The sequence below is a fragment of the Syngnathus floridae genome, chromosome 4 (genome assembly GCF_059516105.1).
Source record: "Syngnathus floridae isolate MCC-2025c chromosome 4, RoL_Sflo_1.0, whole genome shotgun sequence".
Classification (NCBI taxonomy): domain Eukaryota; kingdom Metazoa; phylum Chordata; class Actinopteri; order Syngnathiformes; family Syngnathidae; genus Syngnathus; species Syngnathus floridae.
This window is the reverse complement of record NC_142416.1, coordinates 12078498-12093283: the sequence shown is the minus strand read 5'-3', so window position 1 is coordinate 12093283 and position 14786 is coordinate 12078498. Positions and strand designations below refer to the sequence as shown.

Below are 14786 nucleotides of genomic sequence, written 5' to 3'. Positions count from 1 at the left end.
GGACTGCACAACACACTGAGGACCAAGCTGGACCATCCATCAATTCCTGAGTGTTGGTTTATGACTACGTGTGAAGCATCCAGCTGGCCGCTTTGTGGCATATGCAAAGAACCAGCTTGTGACTCAGATTTTGGGTCGCACACGATGATGATTCAGCTGCAGGAGTGACCGAAGGGAAGGATACAGACGAGAGGGAGATCCACCACTTTGTTTTTGGGCTAATTTAGGAAATTTGTCCTATATTCGCAAGTAATTGTTCACAGAGGCCTTGAATGAACCACAAGAAAATGTTGATGAATGGGGTATAAGCAATAAAGTTGGATAAATGTTTATATTTAGGATTAGAATAATGGCAGCCATGACACCTTCTATTTCAGGATAGATTTGCTGACCATATTCAATTTAGTTTGGGTCATTTTAGTAGGAAAGTACAATTTCATAACTGGATGTTTGCAACATGAGAGTTAGACTGTATTAGACTGAGCAAGAACTGATCATGCAAAAGGCAATGCATTCAAAAATATATAGCCACAAATCTATTTGTTCTCCATTCAGCCCATAAATTTCAAAACAGTCAGATCAGCTGAAATAAATGGCAGCATACCATGTGTCCAGTCTTATATTTAGCTGTTGTGCCGTCTCATCCAGCAGACTGCACTTAGCTTACATAAATTGTTTTTCTCCTTTGCTTTGGGAACAACAGAGTGCTGAGAAGACAAAAAGTGATTGTGCAAGAGTTGAGTTGTTGTGAAACAACATCAAGTGGACAATGTGCCATTTACACTCTGCGGGAGAGCAGAATGCATTCAATCATAAACGTGAGGGTGAGTGCTCAGGCGCTACTGATTGATGAGTCCATTGGAAAACTGTGCCACGTGGCGAGCTGGAGATGAAGAACCTGATATCAAATACATCTGAAACAAAACTTTGGTTGAAGTTTTTTTTTTTTTTTTTTTATGTTTGTCCTCATGTCCTTTACTTTTGATGGACAAACACCATGCCAGACTCAGTTTTGCTCACTGACTACTAAATCAGTGATCTATGTTTGATGAAATAAAAAGTAGGCATGATTTTTATTCCCATGTGTATATTTCCACAAATCAGTCGGATACAGAATCCTCAGTTCATATGATCATGTGGCAGAAAAACATTCACCTCAAGTGACTCCCCAGAGTCAATGGGAGGTTCCTCATACAAGTGATTATGTGCATGACATGCTACCATTGCTCCTTCATTTTAAGCTAAAAATATACTGTAGAGCATTTATACCACGACGAGGTTTGAGAAAAGACATATTACAGTATTAATACTACTGTACACTACTGAACAATGACACCGATACCCTGAATTGAACAGCGTTGAGCACTACTTGTATACACACAAGAAATCTGATATTTTAAAAAGTAATACATTTACTGCAACTCAATTTATAGAAACAATATAACGTTTAGCCACTTTTGAAAATCATTTCTTTACAACTGTACTTGTCTGACATGACAATAAAGGATTAAAACATTATGTGCCAGTGTGGATGGATCATCTAAATTGCAAGTGCATGGGACAAAACCTTTCATCTTACAGTTGGACAATAAAAATGGATGAAACACATTGTTGCCTATAGCTTTCGGTGAATTAATGAATCTTTGAAAAACTAGACGACTTGAGCACAGGCAAATGTTGAGGTAAGTTAAACCTCAGCGCAGCATCCGGCCCTGCGTTTAAAAAAAATTAAAAAATTTTAAAAAACCATGATGAGTTTACAAACTTGAGTGATGTAACACTGCACACTTAGATAATGGTGCGACTTCATGTCTCCAGGCGTGGCTTAAAAGGAGTCAAGCGAATCAAAGTGGAGGACTTTTCGCTCCAATTACTTTCCCTCCCAAGCATCTTCCCTCTGTTTGGCTGCCAGACGCTTTTGTTCTGAAGGATAAATCAACAGAGATAATTAGATTTATGTATAGCAAAAGACATGTCACTGGCATGATTGTTGAAGCCAAAGCTGCATGCCTGATTTTGCCACACAGATTTGAGCATGAGCATGTTCTGACTGTGGACACGTGGCAGAAAGGCTGGGGACAAAATGTTCAGGACATGATGCACTTGTGCAATGGCTCCTTAAGAGCACAGGAGGCCATCCATACTAAGGACAAAGGAGGCTGTTTTTGCCTTCCTGGCTGGCAGTTCAGTGGACAGCCACTTGTGGTTTATTGTGCCTATATACTTATGTTCCCGCTGTGAAGGGAAAGGCTGCTGCACTGATTATAGACTTGCTTTGAGCCACACAGCAGTGGACAGAGAGCAACTTCATTTTGCCACAAGATGTAACGCCAATTTGCACTTGATTTGCTAAGTGGGGGAAGAGCTCCCACTTGTGGTAAAAGCATGCTGATGCATGATGCAAACACTAAGTTGGTCCAGCAAGGCTTTTAGGGAAACCGCTGCCCTCTGGTGGTCAGTATGTTCTTACACCCGAAAAATCAGCAACTAAGTGAACCGGTGAATGCTGAGCTGCGATTATACAAGTATCCACTATACTCCATTTTTTGTATATACTACCTCTGGCCTCCTGGAGCTTCCTCTTCTCTGCCTCCCGCTGCTCCTTTGATACGTTGCTTTTCACACCGAGGGCACCAACCACAAGCCTGCGAGCCAGAGCTGCACTGGTCTGAGGCCTCTCCTTACCAGAAATGGGGGACTCTGAAGATGGAAGAAAGAAATGTGTCTTCCATGACAAATGAAAAAAAAAAAAAAAAAAAAAAACAAACAACGCAAGTCATAGAGTATGGTAACTATACCAGAGAAGCTGCGAGCTGCGGCCTTTGTCTCCGGAGTGGATTTGGAGAGTGGTCGCACCTTCATCAGTGGATTTTTGGATCTTAATGCTTCACGAGCTATTTAAAAAAAATAATAATAATAAAAAAAAACAACAACAATATTTAACACTATTTAAAATTCAAAATGGTGTGGGGGAACACGAAAATAATAAAACAAAGAAACTTTTTCTTTCAAGCAAAAAATGTTTTATTTTAACAACGATGTGTAGAATTTTTATATCCTCTCTAAGTGTTTTGCTTTCAACAACTAGTGCATTACTTACCTGAAGATGGGCTTGAAAAGATACCTAGAGCGTGGGTATCATCAACCCATTTGATATCGAATCCTCTCTGTCTGAAAAGACATTGAATAAAGTGTGTGAAAGAAAAAAAAGCCATTGTTAAAAAAGAAAAAACATACTTCAAGTCAATATCTGATCCATAGCACCAATGTTAGTCAGCCTCATTTTATTAAGTCCGAAAATAATATATGTATTTTTTGGTCTATCAGGATGAGCTTCACTGATTGCTAATATAATGCTCAGTCATGAATCCCTGTGTCGCTAGAGTCTCAGGGATGTGTTTAATATTAAACTACCTTACATGCTGCACCAGTGAGAAGTTCAACTGGATGACACTGCCATAAAAGCTCTTAGTTTGATGCATTTCAATCGTGCTAATGCTTTGTCTTAATTGGGAACAAACATTTGATGCACCGCTTTACATTGTATCATGCAAGTGTAGCTGATGTTGAGAGGATAGCGAGTGTAAATGATATGAAATTTACATACTGGTATCCCTGAAATAACTTGAAAAGATCCTCAGTTTTACACTCTGGAGCAATATCGTAGATCTCGATGACATGAGAGAGGTCTTCGTCACTCTCGTCCATGACATCATCATCAAACCGCTGCATGTTGTAGTAATCAAATCTAGCCTCTTGGATTGACGACTCCTTGCGACCTTCACTCAAAGATAGCTGGAGAAAAGAAGAAAAAGGAATGACAGCAACTGGATAGCAGAATTAAATTAATATTTAAATTTCCTTTGAGATCCTGAACTAGTCACAATGTGCTGACCTTAATGGATCTTGAGACATGGGGAAAGCTAAACTGTCAAAAAACTGTGAGAAAAGCTAGCTGAACTTTAGAAAGCCGGAAAAAAGTTTATAAAAGTTATCAACAGATGAGAAAATGAAAGAGTGGAACATTTCTATTTTTTGTTGATACTAACTCACATGTAAAATTGTAAACATGTCCTTTTTCTCTAAACAGGGGGTTGAACATATCACAGTTGACTTATTTGATTGCATTGATTTTACCAACCTCTTCAAGCAGTCGCTGATTGAGACAATCTCCATCATCATTAAATAAGGTGTCCCAACTGTCCTCTTGTTCCTTTTCGTCAGAATGGGATGCATTGGTTACATCAGAAGACTCAAGCTGTCCATTGGAAACCTCTGCACCCTGTAGCCGCTCAACCTCTCCGTGAGCAGTCTGCAGCTCAGCTCTATCCATTTCAACAGGCGCATGCTCATCTCCTGTTCCCCCTGCCTTGTCTTTCTTGTTTTTGGCGTTCTTTCGAGCCTTGTCCGTGTAGCGAGGCCTGGGTCTTGGTTTTGCATCCCCCTCAATGTGAGGTTTGTCTTTCGATGCGTTGAGTCGTTTCTTTGGCATATGAGGAGCCTGGTTTGGCTTCTTGGACTGAGACGTCGTCGGTGCGTCTGAAGCACCGTCGTTCTTTGGTAGTTCCGTTTCCATTGTAGTTTTCACAGTGTAACTGGAACTAAACGACACTGATGGGTGAGGGTTAACAATAACACAATCAATATAAAATATTGATTAATTTATCGTGTGGAAAAAAACCTGAACATGGCTACCATAATCGCTGTGAGCTAAGGTACAACTAGCTAAACATAGCAAGCTACTATTCCCATTCATCGAGGTTACAACGAAAAGAACAGGGATACATTTTCACCAGATAAATATTCTGATCTATACTTGATATTTTAATACAGGGAGCTGAAAAGTGTCACTAACCTACCTGTGTTTTGGTTAGCGTCAGATTTTGTCGCAGGATTGACGCAGGCAGTCTACAGAACGCGAAGGATTGTGGGAAATATAGTTCCCGCAACCTGTTATGAAACGCGGAGTGGTTTAGGAGGAAATCTGTTTTCTTGTAACTATTTTTAAGAAAACATGTAATGTGCTGTAATTAATCATCGTGATGAGTAATAAACTATTTTTCTTGACTATCTCTATTATGTATCTTACTCGTCAGCCATTGGACAACATGCTGAAATTTGATTGGCTAATTACGCTTTATACGTAACTATGTTTCATAAAGCTTGTGTAATGCAGTTATGTAGCTCACAGCATCTTCGCTCCTGCAGAAGCTGAGCTGTCTCTGTTTCATTTCTATTTACGGATAAAACAGTCAGGTAAGGCACGAAGACTGTGTGTCTTTTTGTTTTTGTTTTTATTTTACTCAATGCGCGAGGCTCCATAACGAGAAGATTCTTTAAGTATCTCACAAAAATAGTCATCCAAAGATGTTGCAACAAATATTACAGGAATCTGAACAAAACATGCAGGTCGATTCTTGGTGGGCATTGCAAAATAACAGAGCAGTACCCAAATCCACTACTTTGGCCAGAGTGACCATGCAGTGTGATTTTAAGTCCAACATATTCAATATGCTCAAGTGAAAAATATTGTTATGTATTTTGTATAAAAATGAATCATCCATAGTAATCTCTCTTTGTGTCACCAGAATCCAGAAATGCGGGCTGCAGGATTGTTTGTCCTCCTGTTTGGACTCTGGGAGCAGTCCCACTCTCAAAACAGCGAACCAATGTTTCAGGAAGTTACACAGACCATCCTTCCTACCGACAGGCTGCATAATCCAACACAGCTCAATTATGGGATGGCAGTAACTGACGTGGATGGTGATGGCGATCTCGAAGTTGTGGTGGCCGGGTGAGTGAAAGGGGTTTGAAACTGTGTGTCCGTGTCTGGATTGTTCAATTTTTTTTCCTCCTACCTTCAGATACAACGGGCCTAACCTGGTGTTGAAATATGACCGCACTCAGAATAAGATGGTAAACATTGCTATCGATGACAGTACCTCACCTTACTACGCTCTGAGGGATGTAGCTGGGAACGCTATTGGGGTCACAGCCTGTGATGTGGACGGAGATGGACGGGAGGAAATCTATTTCCTCAACACAAATAATGCCTACTCTGGTAATTGTTAATCACCAATCATCTATTTTCTTATTATAGGGTTGCAAGTGAGCCTATTCCAGCTAACGTTTCAGAAGGGGGGACACACACAGTTCTGAATGAATTATTTTTTTTCAGCGTGGAGAAAATTAGATTAAATGACCATCGTCTATCATTACAGGACGAGCCACTTACTTCGACAAGCTCTTCAAGTTTCGTAATGGTCGCTTTGAAGATCTGCTCAGTGATGAGCTCAATGTGCGCCGTGGTGTTGCTAGCCGCATGGCAGGACGTTCTGTGGCATGCGTTGACAGAAAGGTTAGTGACCCTTCACATCCTGATTTTCCTCCTGTTCTTTTTTTCAAACTGTCTCTGCCTCTCACGTTTTCCTTCAGGGAACAGGCCGCTACTCAATCTATGTGGCAAACTATGCCAGCGGCAACGTCGGACCCCACGCTCTCCTAGAGATGGACGTGGCCGCCAGTGATGTGGCAAATGGCGTTATTGCCTTGTCTGATGTCGCCGTCACAGCCGGAGTCAACAAGCTCACTGGTCTTAAAATCAATTTGTCTTATTTTGAGCTTGGCAGTGTGTGAGGGGCTTTTGAATCACAGTGGCATTTTGTTGCAGGTGGACGTGGAGTTGTGGTTGGACCCATCCTCAGTGATACAAAGTCTGATGTTTTCTGTGACAATGAAGGAGGGCCCAACTTCCTGTTCAAAAACAATGGGGATGGGACTTTTGTTGACGTCGCCAGTCAGGCAGGTAAGAATGACGGAAATCGGGGTGGCCTCTGAGTGAAACGTTTACAGGGTGGATATGTTTTATCATAGAAAAGAATTTGATGAATGAATTCTATTTTAACTCTGTGTTGACCCTTAAAGGTGTGGCAGACCAAAGACAACATGGTCGAGGAGTAGCACTGGCTGATTTTAATGGCGATGGAAAGACCGACATTGTCTATGGCAACTGGAACGGCCCTCACAGGCTTTACCTGCAGGGGAGCAACTCTAATTTCAGGGTGAGTAAGGAGTGCAGCACAGCGAAATAATCGGAGAAGTCTGAAAAGCACTGAGCCAAATATCCTCCTTGCAGAATATCGCCACGACAGAATTTGAATCTCCCTCTCCGATTCGCACAGTTATAGCTGCTGACTTTGACAATGACAGGAATCTTGAAGTGTTTTTCAACAATATTGCCTACAGAGGCAATGCCCCCAACAGGATCTTTAGGTGAGTCCAAAATGAAAAAAAAAAAAAGCATCCAATTTATTACATCGACTAAGTAGTTATTTGAAGTTGTTACTCATCAATAATATCCGATTGCTGCCCTAATTGACAATTATATTTATATTGTGTAAAACTGAAGAAGGCGAAACTCAAGTTCTACATTTCTGTGTGTGTTTGCAGGGTGTCAAGAAGAGCTACCGCTGACCCTTTAATCCAAGAGCTCAATGTGGGAGATGCTGCAGAGCCTCAAGGCAGAGGAACAGGTCAGAATAAAATACTACTCATCCACAAATTTGCCCCAATTAGCTTTCTGTCTGATTAGATGAGTTTTCCCATGCAGCAGGTGTTCCTCACAAATACAGCGAGGTTGTACACTCAAATTTCTTTGCCTTTTCTTCCATCAGGCGGCACCGTGACCGATGTGGATGGTGACGGGCAGTTGGACCTTCTGCTGGCACACGGCGAAAGCGCAGCCCAACCAATTTCTGTCTTCAAAGTCACACAGGTGTGCAAGTGTTTTGCTTGTGATCCAACTTATCTGGTCCGCTATTATCCTAACCTGTCACCACGGTTTTCAGGGCTCGACCAATAAATGGCTTCGAGTCATCCCTCGCACCCAGTTTGGCTCATATGCTCGAGGTGCTAAGGTGACGGTCTTCACCAAGAAGAGTGGAGCCCATATGCGCATCATTGACGGAGGTTCCGGGTACCTGTGTGAGATGGAACCAGTTGCTCACTTTGGTTTAGGTAACTTTGCTGTAACATGGCCCATTTTCATTTTGTTATCTACTGAACCATAAAAGGATTCAGAGCTGCAGTCTATAATCTTATTTTAACGCAGCCAAGTTTAAATCATGTCAATATTCGGTAATATTCTTGACATTGTGATGGTGATTTTTTTTAGGAAACGATGATGTGTCTGTGCTGGAGGTTTCTTGGCCTGACAGTAGCGTCATCACACGTGTCCTTCAAGCTGGTGAAATGAACTCAGTGGTGGAAGTAGCATATCCCATTAACACGGAAATGTCCACGCTTGGCAATGACACAGAGGTACGCATTGTAGCTCACAATTTACTTTCTTTCTTTAAAATGTAACAAAATGTGTTTTGTTTTTCAGTGTGGTGAAGGTTTTACTGTGAAGAATGGCCGCTGTGCAGGTAAACCTTTTTTCCCCAGTTAAATAATTACATTTTTCCTTTAATTTTCTTTTTTTTATGTTTCTACAGGCATCTGAGGATATTTTCAAACTAACCGTATTTGCCTTGCCAACCCATGTTTTTTCTTCTTTACCATGAGTTTGTTTTTTTCAATTTGTATTGCACTTATAAATATGTCAAAATTCACAAAACATGATTGATAACATCTTGCTTCCTTTATCATTTCAAAAATCTGGAAAAAGAAATGCTTACAATCAACCTGTCATTTGCTGCTCGAATGAATACTCATTACGGTTAGTCAACATATGTCAGCCTTACCACTTGATGTTTTCCTCCTCTCCTGTTTTTGCTACCTTCCATCTCAGCACCAGCCTCATTTTTCAGCATTTCAAGCCCCAGGTTGAAGGCCTCCAATTTTCAGATGCTTTTATTACTCTTCTACTTGCAGATCTGAGAGACCTGTCGTCTTTAAGGCGGCAACAGTAAGATATTTTCCCAGGTCTGCATCACTCTTTAGCATGTTCTCTAGAACTCAATCAAAGTGTGTCAAAGTTTTACTGTCGTGAACAAGCTACATGAAGAGACTCATGTAAACAAATGCCAAAATAATTTTGGTTTGGTATTTAGTTACCTGTTAATACTATTCTCCATCCACTATATTCACTACTGTGATGGCATACACTTAAAAAAATATGTCCATGACGATAGAACAAGCCTGTTCATTTGTACTTGCAGTTTATAAAGTGTCCCATTTGTTAACAGAATAAAAATAAAAGTCACTTGAATGCATTTGTGATTACATTGTATTTATTTGACAGCAGTCATAACACAATTAAGCTGCACCGAAGTTTGAGTCAGCACAAAATGTCACAGACATACTTGAGACATTTGCACGAATGATTCCTTTTTTGGCAAATATTTGTCTTTGGAGGTTTGGTCAGATATCAATTATGCATACTGTATGTGTAATTCAACACATGACAGTGATGATTCAGGAAGACGACTTGACTTTGCCTCACATGCTCATTTTTGCTACGTCCTTGCATAAATAAAATTTTTGGAAGAGTTGATCAAAATCAGAGAAACTGGGTTTTTATTTGAAACCCCTGTGGATTTTGTAAAATATAGGCTTGATGTGCGGGAAATGGAAGACTTGCTACATTACATACATGATGAACGACATTCATCTGCTACAATACAATATGATATAGTGCCTTGATCTTCATCTGGATTGGTTTTGATCTATCGTGTGGAGATCTGGGCAAGATTAGGTGAAGCACAGCCTTCTGTGATATGTTTATAAAAGCTATAAAATATTCAAAAGCCAGCGCTAGTGTGCCTGGATAGTTATAACGAGTGCAAGTGTACTTTCTCCATTTAGTACAATTGTGGTTTGAATACATCTACTCATATCCATCTTCTCACCAATGAGATGACACATCACTTGATAAAATAAAAATGTAAGGAATTCGATGTTCCCATCACATCAGAAATACAAAATATGATTTTGTTCATCAGGTGCATTGCAACAAATGACTCAAGTGCATATTTGGCATGTTGGCAATGCCTTATAACTAATGTAGTACAGCTGAGGAGAAATGTCTTTCTTCAGGAACATCTTGTGGATCTGTGAAGCGATGGAGGAACGGTTCAAATGCCCAAAAGTTGTTCTCCAGGGTGATGAGTGATCAGAGGGACATTGTTTTGCCAGAAGTGCTCAATCATCGAGCTGTGCTGCTGGACACAGAGCTGCTCCCCGAGCTGCAACCGCTGGAGCCTCTGTCTTCGTAGATGGAAATCTCAATCTGGGCAAAGCCGTTAAAGACTGAGATCGTGTCGCTGGGGTATGTTTAGCAATGTTGCGGTTGTACATGGACATGGGTAAGGATACAACTCGCATTCCCCTCTCTATGGGATCAGTGATGAGCAGACCCCTCGGAGCATAGATCTTTTCATTCTGCTCCTGAATGTACTTGGAAATTTTCTTCAACACCTAACACACAAGCAGAGCACCAATGAATACAACTACGACTCACATAAGAAGCGATTTTTCTTTTTTCTTTACTTTTTTTTCTTCACATCAACATTTAATGAGCTCTCCTTTGGCCCTTTTATTGGTCTATAGTTGACAGGATTTTTTTGTACCTCAGATAAAAACACTAGGTGCTTGTAGTTCCATTTTCAAAGCTTTTCATCTGATACCATTGTGTGTCACACAAGAGGTAATAAAAAATGTTAATTAGAGTTAAGTGGAAAGTGTTTGTATTTATTGCCTGCGAGCGGGAAAACAAACAACTTTCACCTTTTCATATCGTGTCTCCATGCAAAGGAAGATAAGATATGCTGTGGCACAGGCCAGACAGCCTTCTAGGTAAGACTGCCCTCCGATCTTTTCTGCTTCTGCGTAGAAGTTGTTGAGGGTCTTCACAGTGTCCTCGAATAAAGTCCGCTCAATCTGAACATATGAGCGTGTCTATGAATTACGGGGCTGGCTGGAACACCAAATATGGCGCAACGCAAAAGGAAATGCTCCTACCCTGCTCTCCAGCTCAGAAGGGAACTTGGTCTGGAATCTGCAAGTGGTTCCCTCACTGTAGTCCCTCTGGATGAAGACTTTGTTGGCCAGGGATGCACTGTGCCTCAACTCCTGTAAATTGTGGAACTAAGGAAAAGAGAGCATGAAAAGGGTCCATTCTATTTATTGTGCAATGATAGAAAATTACAAGTGCCAATGTGACAACAGTTAAAAACCACGGTGTGGTGATGACATTTTTGTTTTAGTAATCACTGGAAACACTTCCAACAAATATAATTACGTAATTTTTAGTGTGTTTGGAATCTTTCAGTTAAACGATAACAAATGGATTATGACGAAAGGTGTATTTTTTTGGCTGATTATATTGAAAATATAATATAATAGTGCTGGAACACATAGTCATGTCCATAAAACATATTTTAATGTCGTCAGTTATTCATTAATTAATTGTATCTACCACACTGCACAGCACATTCTAGACAATATACCATATAATACTCCACCTTGAGAGACTATTAAGGAGTGTTGTTTCTCGACATCTTTTAAACAGGTCCCTGGGGAAAGATGCCTTGACTACTCTCTCATTTCACCAGGTCAGTTGTACTGTGTGCAAATAGTTGCTGTTGTTTTGGTTTTGTAACGTGTAGGATGTTATAGGAGAGGTTGGCAGAGCGTGATGAGCTATTTGTGCTCTGCAAGCTGCTGGAGAGAAGCCCGTTTGATACACTATCCTTACCGTCACTTCTCTCTCTACTGTGAAGACATTGAGGTCATGCAAAATGTGCTGTCTTATTAAACAATGGTCAAATGATGCAGCAGTAATGTTCGAACTTTAATGATTCCCAAGCAAGTGTGTTGTTGGAAATCAAGTCTGCCATGGGAAATAATACAATTTAATTCTAAATTAATGTACGTATATTTGTTCATCCATCTATGCCAGCAACATGTGACAGGCAAAATAATTAAATGCACTAGAAAGCAGAGGGTAGAGATGAAAGATATTTGTTTGTACTTTTCGAATCAAAATTTTCAGATTTGGGATTGTACGCAAAAATGATCACCAAAAGTGCATTTTTGTTTTTTTCAGCACTATTATAGCTCTGATTTAAATATGGATGAATTTACAATGCCACTGGGGATCCCACCTTTGCAAAAAACATCAGGTGGGACATTTTGCTTTATTTACCACCGCCTCCTTGTTAGTCAGTCAAGCCGCATATTGGATTGGCTACAATGAGTTCACATCACAGTCCGCGGTGTCAAATAGCTCAAGAGTAGACGTGAAGATTTCTGGTCCTAAATATTAAACCATTTTAATATTTAAGATTGTTTACCTTGACTTGTTTTAGAATTTAACACACCTATGGCAAAAAGATAATCTTACAGGACAATCTTAAAAGACAGTTTTGACATCCTTGAGGCAAAATCAAGAAAAAAAAACAGCCTGATTCTCTTCATGTGTGTAAACCACCTCAGCAAGAAGATGCTGGATCATTCCTGTGTCAATGTTTACTGCGTGTGCATTTTGGCTTTCTTCCATCCTACTCTCGTTGTATCTGGTAGTACTTTTTTATTTGTCTGGTAATATTCCATGTTTTACTCATTTGTCTTTAGTCACTATTTGTAGTTTTAGTTGGTTTGTCACATTATTATTATGTGTTCCCATGTGCCATAATCTTTTTTTTTTCTTGCGTAAAATATGTGCCTTACCTCGTGTTCTATAGTCATCTAATCATCTCATAAAGAAAAGCAGTGGCAGTGTCATAGCCTCTGTCCGTGGTGCTGAACGAGCTATGTGCGTGTGTGTGTGTGCGTGTTTGTTTGCAACCACTCTTGGGACGCTGTCATCGGATTATTAGGGCGTCCAAACCCATACGAGCACAAATGCTTAACATTTAGGCGAGGGGTTTGTGTTTTTTTAATCCTACGTACAATATCTACGGTCATTCAACACTGTTGGTAAGAGTAGAAAACATCGCATTGGGGCGGAACGAATGGGGAGGATGCCCTCGCGTGTCCTCATTCCACCGTCACCGCGCCTTGCTGGTTTCAACCGCGTCCACTCCACGAGATCAGATTTTGTACCCAAATAAGAGTGGCTATGATGATGATTTAAAAAAGCAGGATAAAGAGCACATTGTGCCAGTCTTACCTCAGTCGCCATGTTGCTGTTCGAGTCCCGGCGTGCACTGATGACTGACACGGGACAGATTAAATGATGGGGGAGGGGCTAGTCAGTAGGAGGACAGGATTTAGCTCTACATATATGCTTTTATTTACCTCGATTTAACTAATCCGAGTGACATCCAGGCATATAAACCTTTTTCTTATTTCTAACAGGTCTGCTGTCAATGTGGTTGCCATCTTTTTTAAGAGGGGGAATGTGTTGGGGTTCACTACGGAATGAATGAATGAATGAATGAATGAATGAATGAATGAATGAATGAATGAATGAATGAATGGATGGATGAATGAATGAATGAATGAATGAAAACAAACACACCTATGGACAATTTTGAGTTCTCAATTCACCTACCGTGCATGTATTTGGACTGTGGGAAGAAACCGGAGTAAACGGATGGGGAGAACATGAGAACACGAATTGCCTCATTCCTTGTGGTTCAGGTTGTTGTTTTTGTTTTTTGTCTTTCGTCATGCGACTGTGTTTCCACAAGTTCTCTTTGTGAGGGGCAGCTGGGCACTGTGCCCCTTTGTTGCCATGGCAAAATAATAAAGAGCTACAGTGTAATTCTTAAATGTAGAACAAATAATCGTGTCCGAAACGAAGGAAGTAATTACCCTCTGGAAAGCGAAACGTAAATAATTTATAAACTGTTCATCATAAAAGGTAAAAACGAACAGCAATAACTCAACACGACCAATAGGAGGCAACACTTGATCAAATTGTTTTCCAGGCTGAGTGAAAACGAACAAGTTCAACGGGGAGAACTCGACGAAGAAGAAAGGAGGATGAAAGGGGAGAAGAAAACATTGCCCCATCAGCCAGCTATCGAGATAAAATTGTGATTGTTACATTTCATCATGAATCACGTAGACTTTTTGTTGTGCGTGCGGTTTAGTAAATTGCCGATGGAAGATCAGTTGGAAATCAAACGTTTGGGGCCGCACAGACCAGAAGACTTTGTACTGCTTCAGTATGGAGATATGGTGACCCGTACCTTCAAAAAAGACTGGTTTGAAAAGAAGAAATGGCTAACCGCTAGCACGAGCAAAGGTGCGCTCTTCTGTTTCCCCTGTCTACTTTTTGGCGGCTTGGACTCCGTTTGGGCATCGATCGGCTTTAAAGACATTAAACATCTGTCGGAAAGAACGGCCAAGCACGAAAGCTCTTCGTCTCACCTGAGATGTGCCATGAAGTTGGGTTTACTTGGGCTGCCCACCGTACGGTCGTACCTCAATGACGCCGATCGCCTTGCCACCGAAGAGCACAACAGACTAACCGAAGAGAACCGCTATGTTCTGGACAGACTGATTACGTGCGTCAAACTTTGTGGCAAGTGCGAAATGGATCTGCGCGGTCACGACGAAACATTAAACGCATCTCTCTTTACCTGCATATTTGAGACCATGTGTGAGGGAGACACCAGGCTCAAAAGACACTATAATGCAGAGCCTTTCTTTCATTTGGCTTTAAAAACCATGCAGGACGAGCTGCTAGATTGCATGTATGAGGTCTACAGGGAGGAAGTGGATAAACAATTGCAAAAAACTCAGTTTGTTGGGTTACAGGTCCATGAAATTACTCATATGGCGTGCAATTCTCAAATAGGCATCGTGTTGAGATACGTAGTTGACAACACTTT

General features: G+C 40.8%; 3 protein-coding genes across 6 annotated transcripts; 1 reads left to right on the top strand and 2 right to left on the bottom strand.

Moving 5' to 3' along the window:
* Window positions 1–1054: 1054 nt before the first annotated feature.
* r3hcc1l (R3H domain and coiled-coil containing 1-like) lies at window positions 1055–5023 on the bottom strand. Of its 2 annotated transcripts, none has more exons than XM_088373366.1 (7): window positions 4860–5023; window positions 4142–4601; window positions 3608–3795; window positions 3101–3171; window positions 2799–2894; window positions 2560–2700; window positions 1055–1923 (listed from the first exon to the last, which is right to left on the bottom strand). In XM_088373366.1, the coding sequence occupies exons 2-7, from the start codon at window positions 4574–4576 to the stop codon at window positions 1871–1873; spliced, it is 984 nt and encodes a 327-aa protein (XP_088229492.1). In that variant the 5' UTR covers window positions 4577–4601; window positions 4860–5023; the 3' UTR covers window positions 1055–1870. The 2 variants fall into 2 exon arrangements, with proteins under 2 accessions (XP_088229492.1, XP_088229490.1); XM_088373364.1 differs by having other exon boundaries at window positions 4142–4611; window positions 4860–5015.
* A 103-nt stretch (window positions 5024–5126) lies between these two features.
* crtac1a (cartilage acidic protein 1a) lies at window positions 5127–9215 on the top strand. The gene is made up of 14 exons (XM_088373359.1): window positions 5127–5256; window positions 5589–5794; window positions 5865–6061; window positions 6222–6358; window positions 6436–6592; window positions 6671–6805; window positions 6925–7061; window positions 7136–7272; window positions 7450–7532; window positions 7674–7774; window positions 7848–8016; window positions 8174–8319; window positions 8387–8426; window positions 8496–9215. The coding sequence occupies exons 2-14, from the start codon at window positions 5598–5600 to the stop codon at window positions 8501–8503; spliced, it is 1644 nt and encodes a 547-aa protein (XP_088229485.1). The 5' UTR covers window positions 5127–5256; window positions 5589–5597; the 3' UTR covers window positions 8504–9215.
* Window positions 9212–14434, bottom strand: golga7ba (golgin A7 family, member Ba). Of its 3 annotated transcripts, none has more exons than XM_088373369.1 (6): window positions 14323–14434; window positions 13115–13158; window positions 10963–11088; window positions 10729–10881; window positions 10318–10419; window positions 9212–10231 (listed from the first exon to the last, which is right to left on the bottom strand). In XM_088373369.1, exons 2-6 carry the CDS (start codon window positions 13124–13126, stop codon window positions 10148–10150), a joined length of 477 nt encoding a protein of 158 aa, XP_088229495.1. In that variant the 5' UTR covers window positions 13127–13158; window positions 14323–14434; the 3' UTR covers window positions 9212–10147. The 3 variants fall into 3 exon arrangements, with proteins under 3 accessions (XP_088229495.1, XP_088229494.1, XP_088229493.1); XM_088373368.1 differs by lacking the exon at window positions 14323–14434 and adding an exon at window positions 13243–13352; XM_088373367.1 differs by lacking the exons at window positions 13115–13158; window positions 14323–14434 and adding an exon at window positions 12434–12992.
* Between the last annotated feature and the right edge of the window lie 352 nt (window positions 14435–14786).